This window comes from Coloeus monedula, assembly GCF_965178545.1.
Source record: "Coloeus monedula genome assembly, chromosome: 5".
Lineage (NCBI taxonomy): Eukaryota > Metazoa > Chordata > Aves > Passeriformes > Corvidae > Coloeus > Coloeus monedula.
Genome location: NC_138785.1, coordinates 48675702 through 48696411, shown reverse-complemented (window position 1 = coordinate 48696411; position 20710 = coordinate 48675702). Strand labels below are relative to the sequence as shown.

At 40.3% G+C, this 20710-nt stretch overlaps 1 protein-coding gene across 3 annotated transcripts; it reads right to left on the bottom strand.

Annotated features, from left to right (window-relative positions):
• Nucleotides 1-298: 298 nt before the first annotated feature.
• On the bottom strand, nucleotides 299-15476 carry OCIAD2 (OCIA domain containing 2). Of its 3 annotated transcripts, none has more exons than XM_082282064.1 (8): nucleotides 15349-15476; nucleotides 12016-12148; nucleotides 9544-9634; nucleotides 8681-8734; nucleotides 6813-6860; nucleotides 5704-5809; nucleotides 4421-4508; nucleotides 299-2015 (listed from the first exon to the last, which is right to left on the bottom strand). In XM_082282064.1, exons 2-7 carry the CDS (start codon nucleotides 12073-12075, stop codon nucleotides 4427-4429), a joined length of 441 nt encoding a protein of 146 aa, XP_082138190.1. In that variant the 5' UTR covers nucleotides 12076-12148; nucleotides 15349-15476; the 3' UTR covers nucleotides 299-2015; nucleotides 4421-4426. The 3 variants fall into 3 exon arrangements, with proteins under 3 accessions (XP_082138190.1, XP_082138189.1, XP_082138191.1); XM_082282063.1 differs by having other exon boundaries at nucleotides 12016-12145; XM_082282065.1 differs by lacking the exon at nucleotides 4421-4508 and having other exon boundaries at nucleotides 12016-12145.
• Nucleotides 15477-20710: the final 5234 nt, after the last annotated feature.

Here is a 20710-nt window from a genome sequence, read left to right as displayed (position 1 = left end):
GCTTGTATGAAATGCACAATAGCAATGGTCAACAAAGATTAGCTCATTAAACTGGACATAATTAAAAGCAGCAGTTTTGTAGTAAAAAGACCTTCAAAGAACAGTCTTCCCATTAGCTGTGCTCATTTTTCCTTTGATATGCATAAATTTAGTGCTAATACATCTTAAGATTCACAAACTGCCTTTTTTCCATACCTGTATCACAGTAGCTCATGAACTTAGATCCACACAATTAGCTAATCAGCTTTTTGCAAAGTATGGAAACAAAGCTAGGAAAAAAGGAGACAAGAAATTTTATACATCAGCATATTTATTACAGAAAAATAACTGAAAGCAAAAAATAACCAAAATTACATTGAAAGCAAAGTTCAGTAGCTAAGTTGTAATCAAGAGGTAACACTGACCACAAGAACAGCCTCTGAGAGTCTGACATGAAAGGTCCTCTGTCACATGCATCACTCTCCTTGGCACCACCTGGATGTGATGGCTTCCCTCCCTTCCAGGCATGACTAACCTTGGTGCAGCTTCTTGCTGTTATCTTGACAGCAGATGACAGATGAAGGGGAAGTAGCTCAGACATGTCACCATTCAAGTTTTGGTGGCTATCACAGTACACCCATGACAATTGCATTATTTTCACAAAGGAGGTCGCCTTCTCTGTGGTTGTGTAAGCCCCTCGCCCTGGAGCCCCTGTGGAAGGCTTTCCAAGGGTCTCCCGCCTGTACCCAGCATCAGCTGTGACACAGCACCGCTGTGTATCACTGACTCCAACTGAAAGAGCTGTGGAAAAATACTGCAGAAAAGTAGCAAGTGTAAAATTGAAGCCCCTGTTTAGACAGGGGTTCTTAGCAGCTCAAGAATTCAAGAGGCTAAACACCAAGTAGAAAAGTATAAAATCTTGTAGGAAAGAAAAGGACAGGGAGTCTAGTCAGTCTAACCATTCCCCTTCTCCCTGGTGGCTGCTCGGATAGGAAAGGCTGTCCAAGTGCTGTATCAAGAAGTTGAGTACTCAGTCTTAATCACTTTGTCAAATCCAGAATGTCTTTTGTGTTTACTAACTAATTAATAGTTACATTACGCTTTTCCATACTATATATTTTGCTTGCAGAATCTCTTTGTGGCCAAGTAAAGATGCCCACAGAAGCTTGTTCAAAAGGGGAACTAACCGTAGGCACAGGATAAAAGCAAACAGAAGAACCCCACAGAAGACAGCCTTCATCAGCTGACACTGAAGCCCAAACTTCTCAGTAGCTGTGCATTTCTTCCCATGTGAAAGCCATCACTGTGTTTAGGGGAAGTGTCTGCTTTTGATTTCCTGAGATGTTTCATGGAAGACTGTGTGTCCTGCTGTTTGTAGAGAGCATGTGCCATCTAGGTTTGGTTGTTTTTTTCAACATCTGGTGGCCTCAGATTTTGTGCAGACCACAAACTGTTCCAAAATATTGTGTGTTCTTGTTCATGAATGTGGCACACACTTTTGGTATCCCTGGCAAAGTGGACCTTTGTGTAAAACTGGCTTATGCCAAGTTCATTCAGGATAGTAACTGGAGCGTGACAATTCCCTGGATTTGGTACTCTTAAAGTACTCCATAACCAAGGGGTCAGCTCAGAGACTGAACAGCTGCTTCACTGTGCAAACCACTTAAACATCCTCACACTCTTTCCATTTGACATAGACAAACATTCCATCATAAACCACTTTGCCTGCTACACAAAGTATTGCCAGCATCTAAATACAATAGACAAATGAAATTTTTCAGCACTAAGAGCTAAATTGCACAGAAGAGAGGAAAATAAACCAACACGTGCTGAAAAGAGAGGAGTGTATTTCAAAAGGCGCATTACAAAAATCTGGTATTTAGTGCAAACCGAACTATATAACAACACACAACTATTTCAAATAAGTCAATTTATACCAAATCCAAGAGATAGAATCACTAAATTATTATTTCTCATCTACAGAAAAGTGCCTTGAAAGAAGCTGGTCCATAAGGTTTTTATCATGTTCACCACATCTGTAAATAGAATAAAAGGACCTGTTACTTATGAGTGGCACCTTGTTTTCAATGTGAAACATGGAGCTTCTTGGTGATTTCTCTGAGAACATTCCAGAGTCCCTGAGGATAAAAGCCATTACCTTTGGACTCATAAACATGAATACAATTTTATCTGGGTGGTCTTCCTAAGCACTGCCAGAGCTTGCACCATATGCTTAGCATGGATAGTAGCAAGATGTGCTCAGCAGGGGGTCTGCACATTTTTAGAGCATAGCATGCTAAATTAAGAACTTTTATCAAAACAGAGAAGAGGTTTAACAATACACAAAACAACACAATGCTTACAGTACTTCTTTTCCTAAGTTTCTAAAACCTGTCCATCAAAATTGATTTCTGGCAAATTCAAAATACCACACTGGCCCAAATATAATGGCTTTTTCGTTACAGCAATTAAAACTCGAAAGAAATACACTTATCTTACATTTGTTTTCAAACTAAGCTTCTGACTAAGCTTTCAAGATCTTCTAAAAACCAAACAAGAAGACCTAAGCTGCTGTTAAAATGTCTTTGATGAACATGTGAGCTGGAACAAGGAACAGGTTCCACAGCAGAAATTCCAGGACCCATTACAGGAAGAAAACAAAGAGAGGGGCCTCTGGCATCCTGTGTTCTTCCCCTCAAAAAGCTGTGAGGCTCCTTTGTATTTGAGACAATTTGGAATTTATTTAAAAGCTAACTGGTATGGACACACCAGAAAAAATACTGTCAGCTCACAGAGGAAGGCTGAAAACCAGAATGTGTTTGGACTGAAGGTTCAGCAAGCTGCAGCTCTGACAAACAGCAGAGGTAAATTCCACCATAAATATTTAATTTCTCTACACAGGTAATTGCTAGTAAGTGACCATCCTCAATTAAATATGCTTTGGGGTTCTTATTTGAAATAAGTGAGCCTACATAAGCGTTTATTTAAAAGAAAATCTTCCAAAGCAGTTAATCGGCACAGTATTGCAAGAGGTTAATTAAACTCATAACTGCTAATGGATTTAGAATGTTATTCATTCAGGCTTACCTGAATTATCAGCATTAAGTCTTGCTAACTCCCTCCCTCATGCTGGCACTAGCAAGAAACCTTTCAGAAAGTTTTGGGGGTTTTTTTACCCCTTTCCTCATACCAAACTAGCACAGAGAGCTGATCTGGAGGGCCAACTCACTTCACGATCTCTATAGCTGGCACAAGCGAAGCACTGCTCTTTTGGCACAACCCTATTAGGTGAGCCTAAGCCAAAGTGCATTTTCTGCTAGTGGCTGAGCACTTGCAGCACTTGATATAAGATGCTGAACCAAAGTTGATTAAAATCAGGACTTTATTCTAATGGCTTCTTTCAGAACTCTGAAAACTCTTTTCAATCCTCACTGCCACAATGCATTGTTGCATAATAAAAGTCCATCAAAATCTCTCTTCTGGGCAAGTAAACAGGTTCTGATAGGATATTCCTCTTTATTCCTCTGTGAGCACGCACTTAAGAGTAAGAAAGGGACTATTATCAATATCCTTGTGTAAATTCCTACATAATATATGCCAGACTTAATCCAACAATTTCTGCATCAGGCTTCTGTTCTTAGCTATATAAACTCACGTGGCAGGATTTCAAACAGGCCCTGTGCTCTCCTCTCTTGCAGGCAGCCAAGCTATTTGCAACACTTTCACACATTCTCCTGCCTGTGAGAAATGTAGGCCAGCTTACCACAAGCAGAAAGTGTGAAAGCATTCTTAAAAAACCCAGCTGCTGGCCTGTTTTTCATAGAGTGCAAGTCCTTTTAAACACTCCCCTACCTTCCACCCTGTAAACCCTCCTTTTTCATAAAGGGAACTTGCCCCTTTCTGGGGCGAAAACATCACATGAGTCATGTCTCCTGCCCCACCACAGCAGGCTGCTCGAGCATCACTATTCTGCTGCTGCACTAAGGCTCTAGTCGAACTGTAGTACTGAATGCAAAAATCCCACACCTAGCTGTGTCTCCTTCTAGTTCTCAATATTTCAGTACATTTTTAAATATCAACATAATCCATAATTATTTGATTCTTAAGTAAAACAAGCTGGAAATTGAAAGGAGTTGCATTTGTTTTAATACAAGCAGTTGATCCAAATTAATTCCACTCAGGTCAATCAGCAATACTCTGCTACAGCTAAAGAAAAAAACTCCTCAGAGATGGGGGATTTAAAATTAGCGTAAAAGGTATGCAATGTAAAAATAAGAACAAAATTAATCAGAAATTACACATACGGAGTATTTCCTTGAGTAATGCTTGGATTTTGATCCATTATTAAAATCTGTGATTTTCACTATATTGTTCAAAAGAAGAATACCATTCAACATGGAAAATAACATGAGATTTAAAAAAAAATTACAAGGTTGACTACCTGGGACTAAGATGCTGAAGGAATTGAATCTTCACTCTCATTTGATCCCAATTTTGCTTTACATTCTTTGCAAGCATGATGACACTGCCTACAATATTGAAAGCAAATAAAACATTGAAGAATTTTGCTGGATTTCTTCTAATACAACCGTATAGCATGATGGCAAAAGTTCTTGAAGAAGTTATCTCTTGCCTATATTCCCCAATTCTTGTAATATGGGATATAAACTGCAAAATATGACATCTAAATGTCTCAGCCAATAAACCCCCATTAATTAATATTAAGTACTCCTTCTAGCAATTGCCAAAATATAACAGGATTTTCAAAATATAACAGCAAAAGATGGTCCTTGCCATTCTGCCTATGAGCAAACTGAGCTAGGATTAAGGTGTATAACATTTTGTGTAATACCAAATATATAGCTTTTTATGTGGGGGAAGAATACAAGTAGAGAAAGAGATGAACAATGAAGAAGCTTCCCATTGTCAGTCAGGCATTTTTATAGGCATGTTGGTCTGGGGGAAAAATGTGGAAAGACAAAGGAGAATGATTTTTTGTGTAGAATTTTTGGAAATTTTGTGAGTGAAAGGTTTGTACCAGAAGCCATATTGAGAATGGAGAGTATAACAGGCATTTGAAGGAGGAGCTGGGAAGGCAGTCAGAGTCTGATTGGATGTGAAGGAGTACTTTATGTGAAGTTGAGAAAACAGTGACTGAAGTGTGGAGTTGCCAGGCGACAGAAGTCGACCACTGAGATCTATTCTATGGTTAGAGGTGCAAGGTGGAAAAAACACCCTCTCAGTTCCTGCTCTTCATGGCTTGGCGTGACAGTATGAGGTTGGGCAAAGCCACAAAGGAGGGGAAAGTTGGAATATGGATTGAGATTTAAAGTTTTGTTAAAATATGAGAACATTATAAAAAATCTGTAGCATATTTGGCCTGATGTATGTTCCAAAGGAAGACTCAAAGGGTCGAAGTGATAACACAGACAATCTTAGCAGTATGACACTAGATGAAAATAGAACTAGTAACTGTTGTCACATCACACCTAAAAGTACAAAATTTTCATTGAAATCATGGATATCCTAGTAACAGGTATTACAGTGAGTTTAATTTGCATTTTCTGAAGAATGTGTAGTAGTTTCTAATACTGCAATATATAGCCTATGACTAGCACCTCAGGATCTGATCACAGAACTTAAGTTCATAGTTCTGCTGCATATAATTTTTAGTGTGTTTTAGACTATTTTGATCTAGGCTTAATAATTTAAATAAGCACAGACCTTTTTTGTTGTGGACCAAATGGTGCAATACCAATTTTCTGAAACTTTTTTTGGCATTCTCCCATGTATGACATCTTTCCAATGGCAAAGCCTAAGACACCAGCAACTATAGAGACAGATAACAAAACATTGTTAATACAAGAGCTTAAATCAGGAGTGTGCTATTGGCTCCATTTTAATCATACAACAAATTGTGTATCACATCTTCTCAGAACATGTGACAAACACGTGAAGTTACACAGGGATTACAGGGTGAATTAAATAACTACTGAAAACTGGTTAGCTATCATGAGAGAGAGCAACTGGTCCAAAACAATGCATACAGAAAAAGGATATAATATTCCTGCATACAGGAAAAGGATATAATATTTAGAGGAACAGATTAGAGAAAATAAGATTTACTACACAATGTCAGCACTAATTGGTCTTGCCTTTGATTGCACACCATGGTTTACTTCTAATGATCACACTTTTAACACCAACTTCTCTGGCCTTCTAAGAAGCCAGCACATCAATTTGCCATACTGTTGCACTGTGGCTTTCATTGGAGTCAGAATAAAAGACTACTTCAATATCCTTGATTTCCTGCTGAATTTCTACTGAAGAAGGAATCAATTTAATTTCTTGTCATTTATGAGCCACCTCACTGTACAGTACAGTTTCTGTGCTTCCATTTGCTTTCTTTATCAATCCATGGTTTTGAATTAGACAGTTGAGATCAATCAAATGAAAACACGAAAAGGACCATACCATTTTATATATTATAGTATCATGACTTCTTGATACCAGAAGTTGTGCAATCTGCCAAGCACAGCTGATCAATGAGGCTGACATAATTTATAAAACAAAGTGGAGGCTGGAGTTTATACCAATTTGAGAGATTGCATTACATGAACATAAGCTGCTACTGAAAATATTTACATGAGAAGAATCATGTTTCATACATTTATTTTTAAACACATCAGAAACCTGATTTCCTAATTTGCTGGGGTAACATATAAATTCCAAAAGAATAAGATTTTGGAAAGAAATTCAGAGAGATGCATCTAAGGTCTGCATACTGCCTGTAAAGAACCTTTCCTTTCCTTTTAGAATTGGGTACAACTTACTTGCCATCTTGGGGTATGGACCAAATCTTGCGCTTGCTGAGAAAATGCCTACAAAAAAGGAAATGATCAGAAAGCTTATTCACTTGAGGAACTCATCAGCACTCAAAACCAGGGCACCGATTTTCCTACAGGCTTTTGCATTTCTTAAGGTGAGGATGGTATGAAGTCCACTAACTCAGATTTCAGTACATCAGGGCACTTTGCATTCCACTGGTTCTTAATGCATGTGTTTTGGGGTAGTCCTAGAGTTGTAAGAGGAAGAGAACCTGGACTTTGCAGGATTCAGCTCAGGCAGGAGTTCAGAATGTAAACCAACATGAAAGCAGCATGTCTGCCACTGGTGACACCTGCAGCACTGCAGAAGTGATGGTGGCTTATGTTTCAGCACAAACCAACCCTGCATATAAAACAGCAAAATTAAATCTCTTACACAGGGTCCAGCTCCTTGTGCTGTGTAAGTAGGACGAAACTGCTCTTTGGCAGCTTTCTGTGGCTATTGATTAAAACTGTACCACTGGTATCTAGCCTCCTCCTCTGGAAAGATCACACATTTGGGCCTTTAAGAGGGGAACACAGTGTGCTAAACAAGAAAAGCAAAAAACTGTCTTTAGCTTTTCCACCAAAATCCACATTCCCCCAGTTAAGCTCAGGAGGTGAAACCAGTATTCCTCTGAGAGCTATGTGTCTGGCAGAGGAGTGCCATGCTGTGGAGGAGGGCTCCACACAGCAAGACTACCGTGGCAAAGGGAAGGGAAGCGAACACTGGTTGCACTGTTACATGCATTCAGATAGTAATAATGAGGCATAGAAGCTCCAGCTTCTTCTAGAGGCAGGGTACTGTGTGCAGCCATCAGAAGAGTGTTTAGACAGAGAAGCATTCAGCCTATGCTAAGCACAAGGGCCTTTGCCCACTGTGATCTATGCAATTTTATATTGTGTCTCTCAGGCGAGGGAGGAACAAAAGTGTTGTTTGTTTCTAATCACTCCCCTCCAATTGTTGACACACAGTAATGATTATTTAATAAGGGCATTTGTTACTTCACAGCTGGTCAGAAACATCCAAGTACAATGAACAGAAACTGAGAAGAGTACCTGGTGCCAGAGGCTGGCATGTTAGCTATGGAGACAGACCCAGTGCCCTTCCTATCACTGCTCATCCTTTATTGAATGTGTATTCCTTCTCTGACACACCTTCTCTTACTTCTTCCCTCGCTGTCTCCCTACAAGCTCTTAGGTCAAGGATGGAATAGGGAACCCACATCAGCCTCTTGTGGTATAGCTTAGCAGACTTCAGGGTGGATGCCCCTCACTCTTTCCCCAAAACACTAACCTCAACCTCATACACAGTCAAGGCCCCCAGCAGGGAAACTGAAGGTGCCATGTGTAGAACCAGGCTCATCCACCACATAAACAGAATACAATTTTCTTTTGTGTTAGCCTGCAGATCGTAAGCCATCTCTACAGAAAGCTCTCTGTCTCCTCACTTTGGCAGTACTCCTTGTCCCTTTGCACCAAAGCTGTAGTCATATTGATACATGGTCCCTGTAAAAGCATTGCCAGCATTTTTCAAATAAACCAACAGTTAGAGCTACAGTACCCAATTCTAACACCCCCGCTCAGGCTGTACAATGCTCTGCCCCACAGGCTGCCCCAGTGAAGGCTCTACTCAAATACATGTGATCATGGAGACAAAATCCAGCCACCAGTCTTTGGATTTGCAAATTCTCTTTTCAGTTCATATTCTTTCAAAAGAATGACTGTGGCAATGCACACATAATAATCAAATCACCATAACAATGACGGTAATGAGTGAGAGGAATATTGGTATTAAAAACCAGCACTTTAATAATGTATTTTTTTATCTTTACCTTTTGAGATTAGCCCCTGGGTGACAAGCATGCTTCCAAGAGATAAAGGAAGACCTGTGCAAATGAAAAGGAGAGTAGCTGGTGTCAGCCAAAATTCACTACTTATTTGGTAAATACTCTTATATATTAAATGTTTTATGTTTCTAATGTTAAACATACTACTTCTAAACATTAACTTTGCCTACTGTCTTAATCACCTATTATACCTGCTCATTCAGATTACATTCTCTTCAAAGCAAAGATGTCCTCACACATTAGACATCAGCCATGCTGTAACATCTGGAGCTAATGCTATATACATATATATTTATTACATAATAGTTTCCACAATCTGAGTATCTCCTCTAACTACTGCAACACTTGTAATGACAGCAGCTCCGATGAAATGCTGAAACCCTTTTCAATCTTCTCCATTCAGGAAATACGTAATTTAGACACAAACTGAGAGGGTGGACTTAAAAGGCACTAAAACACTGAGTACTAATCTTTTAGATGTCCTAACACACAAAGAATTTCAGAAATCAAAGACATGTAGCCATGCCTGCCTTCCATTCAAAGGCACTAAGTATGTAATGAAGTAAAACATTTCTAAGGTGGTTGTAATAATGGACTTCAAGAATAGAACCAACTCTACAATTGCTAAAGTTCACATTAAACAAGACCTCAATTCAACCACCTTTACCTACAACGATTACGCAAACAATTCAATCAAACCTTTAAGAATACAATGCTTAATTTAACATGACATAGTTAACCCACAGCAGTGTTCCAACAAAAAAACATTTTGCAGACAGTTTTGCATACATACACCAAGAAGTCATTCTGTGTGGTAAGTGTGGTAAGAATGACTTTGGATCACCCACCTCTGTACCAGAAACTTTCCTGTTTGCATTCTTTACGGATCCTTGCAATCTCTCGATCTTGAATTTGGGAGATGGGACAAAACAACATTGGCTGAAAGCATAAACCTGGATTAGTTTGCTGAATTTAATCTCACAGGAAGAAAAAAAATAAATCAATTAAAGAAGATAAATTATTTAAAAAAAAAATAAAATACAAAAACCTCCAAGTGAAATTCCCTATTCTGTTGTTAGTGGTGTGACAAAATCTTGATGCCCCAATACAGAAACAGAAAGAACTACATAGGTTTTAAGTTTAAACCACCCATCTTGTTGGTCTTTCCTACAATTACTCAGCTGCTGCTTGCCTCAGAAGCATATTGCTTTATATCTGTTAGTAATTTTATTCTCATGAGCTACATTATCTCTCCCAGAAAGAAATGACAGGAAATAAAGGCAGAGTGGCAGTTTCAAAAATCAAGTTCTGCTCTGTACAGAAGCCAACTGAAGTTCAGTAAGAGCATATTTTGCAAGTATTCAGAAGAAGGTCAACATAAACTCTGCCAGACTCCCCACTAGTAGAACTTCCTCTCTGAGCAATTTAAATATATCCATGGCATTAACTGAACTCAACCATACTGGCTTCACCCTAATACAAATTAGGCCACCAATAGACTTCTTTAAGGTTGCTCTTTTTTCACCCACTGTGATTGAGAGGAAAAAGTGACAGTATTATCTCTTGCAGTCTACTATCCAGAGTATTGACCTGTAGACGTAAGATTATTTTTCTTTCTTTAAGAAAAGACTCAGCGTTAGCACTTGTAGTGTCATTAACAGACATCTGAAATAAATGGGTGTACTGGTTTTGACTGGACAAGAGTTTATTTTCTGCATAGTAACTGGTATGGTGCTAGGTTTTGGATTTGTGACCAAATCAGTGTTCACAATACAGGGATATTTAATTAGTGCTGAATAGAGCTTACGCAGAGTCAAGGCCTTTTCTGTTTCTCAGGCTTCCCCACCAGCAAATCGGCTGGGGGTGCAGAAGAATTTGGTAGGGGACACAGCTGGGACACCTGACCCCAGCTGATCCAAGGGATAGTCCAATTCCATACCATGACATTGTGCTCATCAAGAAAAGCCAAGGGAAAGGAGTTGTCATTAAGTTAAAATTAACTGAAATGTTAACATTTTTCTATAAAAACACAACATCTTCAAACACACGTATTCTTGAAAGAAAAACCAGACATCATAGAACAAGCAATGTCTTGGGAAAAAGAGCACATTCATCTGTTACAGGATTCTATCTCATTTTATGCCTGACTGATCCATGATTTTATAGCCATAATAATGAAATGCATTTATTGGCCATAGCCACACATTTCACATTATAGCTAATTAATATCTCAGCCCTTCTTCAAGCACTGCTCCCACAGAGGTTAATGGTGGTGCTGCTTGGCTGAACAATACAGAATTGACTCCACTCCACACCACAGAGAACCACTTCAAACTGGTTTCAGAGCAAGGTCATAGCAAATACAGTAAAATACAAACAGGCTGACTGAAAGATAAGGAAATGAGTGTCAGAACCCCAAGCACACCAACAGGCTTTGCAACCTTTCTGCCTCCATACATATCCTGCCAGGGGTTTAGCTGCTTGGGCTCAGAGTCAGCTCTAACATGGCACAGTTGTGTAACACTGAATTAGACTGCTGTGAAAAGAGCAAAGCTCAGAGAAAGCAGCAAGAAGCTTTGCCCAGGGCCTCTGCCTTTCAGCTCAGGAGCTGTATATAAGCTCAGGCCCTTGCCTTAACTGTGCTGTAGGTATACCATGTCTTACCTTGCCGTGCTAACCTGATCACCTGGCTTAGCATCAGACTTGCCTTATTCCTATGGACTTGCCTGGCATCACTGAACTGACTGTAGGCTGACCCTGGTTAACATCATTGGATCTGCTCTCTTCCTTTTTTGGATACTGTGCTCCCTGTACCTGAGGCCTTAGCCCCTGCCACCCTGCTGTCACTTGTGCCCCTTCCTTGCAGATCAGCCCAATACTGCTGCCCTCTGGTAGTGACAGGTTAGCAAAAAACTGTACCACACTTAAATTCCCCAATTTCTCTATCAGAGGAGAATGTTCATCTTCTGTACAGCTGTAGACCAGATCCTTGTGCCACACTGTTCCCTTCTCCCCCTCTGAATACACAGACATGTGCATATGGAACTTGTTGGGGACAGGTTGTACTGGACTTGTACTCTGACACCATGCCAGCTATGCCAGCTTGTAACTCAGGGCATAAATCAGAGACTTAAGATTCACAACTCCTAGCCCTCTGAGCACAGTGAACCAGGAAAAATAACACACTGTCCCTTCCCCTCTTCATGTACACGCTTAAGCTAACAGACACCTATTTCTCTCTTCAGTAAGAGCAATTGAGGCAAAATCCCAGTTATTCATTAGCAATAGCATTGAAATATAAGGGAGGACACCCAGCTTACCCATCCAGGTTGCTTTATTGGAGGTGTCTGACTCTCCTGTTGGACTGTTCCAGAAGACATTGTCTCTTTCCTTGTACTCTGCTACTGCTCTTGTTCAGCAGAAGCTATGCGTTTTATGCTTGGCTACTTTCTGCTAGGTACAAAGGTAAAAAGTCAAGATATCATACTGATATTTGTAAGTCCAATGTTCATCTAGAAACAAAAATGACCAGGTTGAAAGTAGCGTACTTTTTACAGCACACAGCATTCAGTCACCTGATACACAGTCTACAGCACAGTGTATCACTTATCAGCAACACAGAATTGTGTGTAAATTATGCAGGTAAGTCAGTAACTACAATTAAATGCTGAATCATGACCTAGTGCAGTATGCTCAATCATGAAGAAATGCAAATAAATACGAGCAAGTAATTGAAAACCTTCCTAATTTTTTAATGTACTGCAGGTCCAAGAAATAGCCTCTTTAGAGTGCTGTCCAGCATTACTGTACTACTTCTCACTGCCATCATTTGAAGCCTGGATTCCATGGGACCCACCAGGCAAGCCTATCACAAACCATATCTGTAATTCCAAAACCACAGTTCAGTTACAAACATCCTTTAAAAAAATAACAAGAAAGAATAAATAGATTACAAAGAGTTTTAGAGTTGCAATCTTCCATGCCTGAGAACTTCACTGCTAGGGAAAAGCAAGAAGGAAACTCATTTATTTCTAGAGTAATTCAAACATGTAAATTGGATTTTTACCTAGCACTTTGCTGCATGGTCTGGCACTTTATTAACATAGAGGGCCCTTCTGCTTTTCCAAAAGTACCTTCTGAGAATGGTGGCACTGAGCAAGGCTGAAGTGACTGTGAAGGGCAGAGTTAAACAGAAAAGATATGCAACAATTTATTGACCTAAATGTTTTTTGGCATTCACAGTATTACTGTATAAACCACTTCCTGCACTTATTTTGGGGTCAGTTACATAGCTATAAAGCTCAAGCAACGTCTGCTTCACATGCATTAGATATACAGACAGTGAAGCTTTTTTAAGAAATGGAACAGAAGCAACATAACCTCCTCTCGCCTTGGCAAAAAAAACTTAAATAAAGCATTGCATTTGCACCAGTCTGCACTTTATTCTCAGACACTTGCAGAAATGACAGTGATCACTGTGTCTTTGAAAAAACGTAGGTTTGAAAACCCATATTATATGAGGGAAGCTCACAGCTCTGCACTGTCTTCCTCAGTCTGAGAGCAATTTAGTTTTTATCAGTCTCTTGTCACTTAATGCAAAAAAAGGACATAGAATATGAGAAAGATGCATAAAACTTTAAAGAGATTTGCATCAATCAAAAATCACTCAAATTTTCTTATTCTTATCTGCTTTCTTGTTCTTATCTACTCACAAAGCCTACTTGTGCAGACGGCTGCATAAAAATAATCACTGGAAACAAGTTTCTAACTGCTGCAACAGATTTAAAGTGCTTGTCTTTTTCATGATGATAAAACAGCTGAGTCACAGGAGGATAATAATAAAACAAGGGAAAAAGAATGGTATAAATTAAGTTTATAAAGATTTGCAGTTTGCCATTGGACTCCTATATTGCCCTAAGTACACGTTTCTCCTGAATTATAAGTTATTCAGCTATGCTACTGCTCCAACATCATGAACCCCCCAAATATTTAGCCCTTTAAGCAGCCTCATGGTACATCTCCCATCATCCCATCTTTCATGGGATGAAAGCTAAAAGCTATACTGGCAAAAATGAAACAAAGAGACAGAGGTCATGTCATAAAAATATTATGTAACTGAATTATTAATATTCATACCTAGCAGACATGCTGTCTCCTATCTGAGGAATGCAAAAGTGTTCCAGTATTTTGAGGCCCTGTGTCTTGCAAAGACAAGTGTCATCCCAGAAATTAACTTTATTTCCATTAGCTTACTGAAGAAATTTAACTTTCTTGTAATTTTCTGTAATACTCATTGCTATTTTCTCAACCTGACATGTAATTCTTAGTGTAACAATTAACTATATATTCTGGGAAGAATTCCCCAATTATATTATACTAGTTTAAGTGAAATAGCTATATAATACAAGATTAAATCAATGTGGTTTGCAAGGATCAAATATTCAAAAAACTTACTCATCTTCTACAAGAACTGTTCTGGATCATTTATTCATTTATGGAAGAAAATGCTAATATCAGGGTCCTGAAAAATCTCATGGATTCAATACCTCTAATGGGATGATAAAGAAGCAGTATGCAAGATGATAGCTAAGTTTTTCAAATGTGAGACTTGTCAACTTCTTATACTCTGTTTTCAATAAAAAGTCTCCTTCTGAATAGGAATGGTGACCCCATAATTTCTAGGACTACTTTGGGGAAGAAAGAGGGAACCAAAATTGCATGTATTAACTAGTACATGCAGTGGGCAGTTATGCCCAGGGCACTCATCACCGAGACAACTCATCAAGGATTTCAGAGAGGCGCTTCAAGGACCATTGTGAGGAAGACTAAAGGTGGCAAGACTCAACATGTTTCACACCTATCTAAACTGGCTCTTTGTTTTAAACTCAGGCTCTTATTTCAAAGGAGAGTCTACAGAGTAGCTGCACTAGGTCGTCAATGAAAAACTCTTTACCACCACCTGACAGCACGGGGCTGGGGAATGCAGCAGCTGCTCAGTGCCCTCACCCAGGGCAGTCTTCGCCCGGCCAGCACAGAGGATTGCTTTCACAGTATCACAGAACCAATTAGGCTGGAAAAGACCTCTGAGATCATCGAATCCAAGCTTTGACCGAACACCACGTTGTCAACTAGATAATAGCACTAAGTGTCACGCCCACTCCACCACCTCCCTGGCAGTTCATTCCAATGTCTAATCACCCTTTTTGTGAAGAAATTCTTCCTGATGTTCAACCTGAACCTCGTCCGGCACAGCTTGAGGCCACGTTCTCTTGTCCTGTTATTAGTCGTCTGGGAGAACAGACCAATCCCCATCTGTCTACAACCTCCTTACAGGTGGTTGTAGAGGGTAATAAGCCTGAGCCTCCTTTTCCCCAGGCTAAAGAGGCGCAGCTTCCTCAGCCGCTCCTAACAGGACTTACACTCCAGACCCTCCAGCACATCAATGCGCTTCCCGCACTGAGGGGAGACGGCCCCGTGGCGCTGAGGCGGCACACGCCCCGCAGACCCCGCCTGCCCCGGGCCGGCTGCCGAGAGCCACGCCCGACTCCAGCCTTCCCCCCGCCGTGACGCCGGAAAGACCCGGCCCCGCGGAGCTCAGCCGCTTGGGGCGGAAAGGAGGAGTCTGACACTCACAGCCCCCCAGCCCCGCTTACCTTCCTCCGACCTCCGGAGGAAGCGGAATGGGCTGGGCTCGCCCGGCCCGGCCCGGCCGGCCCCGGAAGCCCGCGAGTGGGCCCGCCTGCACAGGAGCCGCGGCCGGGCGGGGAGCGGCTGCAGCCCGTGCCCGCCTCCCGGGCTGCGCGGCGCTGGGGCGGAGGCCAGCCCGCCCGTGCTGCCGGGCTCCACCGCCACCTCCCGGCCGCCGGGTGCAGGGACAACCGGGGCAGCTGTGCCCACCCAGTTCCCCTCATGCCCCGGCTCCTCGCTCCTACCAGGCTCTGCTACTACAAGAGCACTTCTCGCCTCCCTGTGGGCTGCTCCGGTAGAGAAACACCGAGGACGCCAAGAAAATTCCGCGTTTTCGGATTTCCCCAGTGAAATTAAGAACGGTCTTTTAGCAAGGGTATGGGTTAATGAAGGTAACAGAATCACAGAATCATTAGGGTTGGAAGGGCCCTCTGGAGGTCATCTGGTGCAGCCCCCCTGCCAGCGCAGGGTCACCTGGAGCAGGTGACACAGGAACTCGTCCAGGTGGCTTTGGAATGTCTCCAGAAAGGGAGACTCAATGACCTCCCTGGGCAGCCTGTTCAGTGCTCTGCCACCCTCAATGGAAAGGAGTTCTTCCTCACGTTGAGGTGGAACTTCTTGTGTTTTAGTTTATGGCCACTGCTTCTTGTCCTGTCACAGGGCACCACCAAAAAGGATCTGGCACCATCCTCTGACACCTGCCTTTGAGATATTCATATGCATTGATGAGACCCACTCCCAGTCTTCTCTTCCGCAGACTAAACAGGCCCAGCTGCTGCAGTCTCCCCTCATAAGAGAGATGCTCCAGACCCCTCATCCTTTGTGGCCTCTGCTGGACCCTCTCCAGTAACTTCTTGTCTGTCTTGTAGTGAGGAGCCCAGCATACAACATACGGGGTCTGTCCTACGAATTGAAAATATTTTTTGTGGAAATGAAATCTTGCTCTTTAAAAAAGAAAAAACAAAGTCTACTTTGACCATTTTGGAATGAAAAGCATTGCTTATCTACTTCGATTTTAATACTATGATGCTTATGTAAGTAAATGAATAAATTTTAATATTAACGAGAATTAAACAAATAAGAGAGGCATTTTCATCAAGCAAATAATTTTGCAAGAAAAAGTTATCCTGAAAATGTCAGTAGGGTGTGGGAGGGATTGTTCTAGAAATACTGAAAAAAATGGTTCCACTTTCTCTGAAATGAGAAATGCAATGCCCTTCTTTAAGGATGAGTTTTCTAAAACAAAAAACCATAAACATGAGTTTTATTTTGCATTTTATTTTAATAAAAAACGTCTCAGTTTCTATTTTGTTTTGCTTTGTTTTTTCACAGGAAGACATAATAGTTTTCAGTAGAGTATCCTAAATGATGATATGACACTTCAGTGCTTATCATGAAATGAATAGCCTGTGAGATCACTGTTAAACTTCCTCCTTTTGCATGACCTTGGCATGTCAGTTTCATAAGAAACATAAGTCGTAGTTGATTTTTCTTAAGTCCAAAAAAACTTTCAGCTTCCAGGAGTCTTGGCTACTTGAAGCCCCTTTCACCAGACTATTCTTCCACTCTAGCCTGCCAAACCAGAGGATTGGACTTTGCTGCTGCAAAATGTGCTTTTCACATGGAGGCTCGGCAAGAGTGATGTCCTAAAACAAGTCTTAAAAGTGTACCTAATACTTCCTGGGATCTAAAAGGTATTCTTGAAAACATACATGAAAACTATTTAATAGATACTGGCTACATGCTATTCTGAAAAATACAATACACAGGAAAATCCTGTGTGGAGTGAGCACTTATTAAGCAATAACTTCTTAACTGGTCCAGCTTAAACTGAACATAAAATGAAAGAGCATTGGAATGACAGTTTTCTCACGGGGCACATGTGTGCCTGGGGATAGTGGTTGCCTAGATAGGACTGTTTGGATTCTTGCACCTTCCTGTGCAAAAATGCTTATAAAAATCAGTTTAAGCTTCTTTTTAATTTTAACATTAAATTTAAAGTTAGTCATCACAATTGAATAAACACAAAGCAAAAGAGAGATTTTTATTGTTCCTGGAACAAAACCAACTTTACATATCAAAGGAGAAAAAAACCCCCAAGTGATACCAAAAATAAAACAACCAATATGGAGTTGAATGCTTGGCTGAGGAATTATCTGTTGTCAGAGTAGAAAGAGATCAAGGACTGAGATTTCACAAACTCACGGAAGGTTTACAGACTTTGGCTGCTCAGCTGAAGAATCTCTTAGAAACCACTGAAGGGTTGCCAGTGTCCTGAGGTTCACCACATTCCCCAAAGCAAAGCCTTTCCAGTGTGCATATTTAACAGAAACACTCCACCTGTATATACAGTGCGTGCCAGAAGGAGGAACTATTCCCACTTACGATAAACATGGTGTATTTGTCCTTTACAAAACTGAACACTGTTAATTGCTTAAAAATTCCCTGAGAAACAAAGCTCCGCCTCCTTGCTTTGTAATCATAACAGAGCATGGAAAACCAAGTAAGTATTACACGGCAGGGCATTGTTCTCACATTGATGGGAGTAGGAGTTAAGGGCGAATGAAAAGACATGAAAAGTCACAGCAGGAAACTGTGGAGAGAAACAATGGACTCTACACGATTCAATGTGAATCAGGCAGGAGCCATTTTATTGATGAACTACTGTCCCTAATATACAATTCTTGCTTTCCCTACATGCAATCGTGCATAATTATTATTGGTTAAGGCCTATTTTCACACTAAAAAGCTACTTTATGCTTTATGATTGGCTCTTGTGTGTGTGTCACATCGTCCGTGTATGTCACAACTGTCCTTCAGTTAGCATTTTCTTATCCTTTTCTTCCTTTGCTTGTTCCTCATTCACATCCTCCCCAATGCTGCTTGTTCCTTTCTCACAACCTTCCCATGGACTTTTCCCCCTGTATATGTGCTTAAGTCCTTTTGTCTTATGCATTCTGGTTCTTCTCTTTTATGGCTGGTTCACAATATGTCAATTTTCTAGTAAAAACATGGTTTCCACAGGAAACAGTCAACATACTTCTGAGTAAAACATTAAACTGTCCTCACTGCTTGCAAGAAATCATGTAAGTTTTCTGTGTCTTGGCTGATTCTTGGATGTACTTCTATTTTATACTTGGTCTGGGTTATCTTTTAGTAGAAATGAGTAGCTGGCAATTATGAGATATTCAAGATACAGGATTTCCTCTGGTCAGTGTGAAGAACCCAGTAAAATGTTTGCAGACACCTGCATGTCTTTGTGTTTCCACTGAGACTGTGACAGGAGCCTAACTGTAAACTCACCCACTCTTGCTTTTTTCCAGAGTTGCAGTTTTAATCCTAATCTGGGCTCTTATGTTCATGCTTTCTGCCCCCCCCCTTCCCCCCCCTCATCCCCTTCCCCCTTCCTCCCCCATTTCTCTGGCACTCTCTTCTGCTTCTTCATCATGCCCATTCAGGCACATCTCTACTGGGCAATATGCAAAGACAACTTCTCACAGGGGTCTGAAAGTTCTTTTAAATTTCATGTGTTTACTCAGGTTTCAAAACATGCTTGTATTATAGTTTGAACCCAAATAAAGCATTGTTTTTTACAATCACTAGCTTTAGAAAAGTTTACTCCTGTCAACCAATGTGGTTATGGGGCTGTTAAATTCAGATAATTTTTTATGTCTGTTTTAGGGTAGCGGTGTATTAAATACTATTTTAAAATGAAAATGCTCCTTGTTCTGTGAGTGGAAACTCCTACTGTAGTATGTTCTCTTGACTTTGCTGGTTTGCCATCATTGTATTCCTGTAAAGATCAAATGGTTTTGCTTTATTTTTTATCAAGTGCGCATGTGGCACTCCAGGAATAAAAAAAATATAGTGAAAGGCATTGCTACACATACATGTGTAACTAAGCACCTTGAAAGCATTGGCTTTTGTATTTAAGACATTACACCTGAAAACTCTCTCCTCTTTTGCTCTGATGCTTATACATATATATAGTGCCCTATGGAGAGCACTGGAATGTAACTTTGTGACATGTGAAACCAAACTTAATAGTTACTAAGAATCTCAAAGAGTGTACCCAGAATACAACTGCTAAATTTGTCAGGATTTGCATTATTTTCATTGTATGATGAGTTTAATGGAAGCCACACAAGCATATCAGGTTTACTATTCTAGTCATGTCTAGTTTTACTGGAACTCCACCTCTGAACCATGAAGCAAGATACTGTAATTACAAAAGGTGTTGCAATTTTTTTTCAAATCTTTATTGGCTGAATACATGCTGTGAGCCTCACGCTCCCGCCATACAGCTCCAAAAGCAGCCATGTTCTGGGTTTATTCTGGCCAAGGATCTCATCTTCCAAGTTCCATTTGCATCACAGCACAGAAAGATGAAATGGTGTCATCACTTACATAATCCTGAACCAGTGATAAGTGAATGGTGACTATTCTGGTATGAATTTTCTTTAATGAAGAAAAAGAAAGATGCCTTTAATGACATGGAACGTGGAGAAAACAGAGAAGCTCATTAAATCTATAGGTCTCATTCTTCCTTCCCTAGTGAGGTCAACTTTTCCATCGAAATACTTGAATTCTTTTGTGGACATTTAAAACACCTTTCAAATTTTTAAAACACGTTTTCAAATAGCAGCCAAAATTCAACAAAGTTTTTGTAGCTAGCCAAACCCCACCATACTGCAGGGTAAATGAATCACTTGACTTCAAGACTACTGGGGCAACATTTAGTTAGGTACGCTTTCCTCTCAAATGTCTAGACCTGACTTTATTGCTAATAACGGGTCATATAGATGTCAGGTGTTTATAATTTACCCCTATGGATTTAGAGTTTCACAAACCAGGGAAAGAAAATGCATACCATAAGATTTATTTAGAATGGGACAGTAGTTTTAACACAAATGAGAAGATACAGATAGCAGTTCCATAGAATGCTGTATGAAGATTAATAAAACTTAATATGATGATATATTCCAACAGCAGAAGGACTTCTTAGTTCTTAGTTCATATTTACAATTTTACTTTTCATACCCAAAAAAATATTCTAAAATTCAGATTTTGCTTATGCAATCTTTTTGCCAGAACTTGGCAGCTGTGATCATGGCTGGGTCGATTTAACTCATGATTTCTTCTAAAATTAACAAAGGTAGTTACGCAGGAATCTCAGCAAACGAAATGCTTCTTTTGGTGCTTTTTGTAGACAGCATTGTCCTTACTCTGCTATAAAACAACTCACATTTCACAAAGGTGAGCACAGTACTATTTCGGACATCCCCGAACCCCGCGTAACCAACCATGTGTTTATACAAGCCGCCAAGT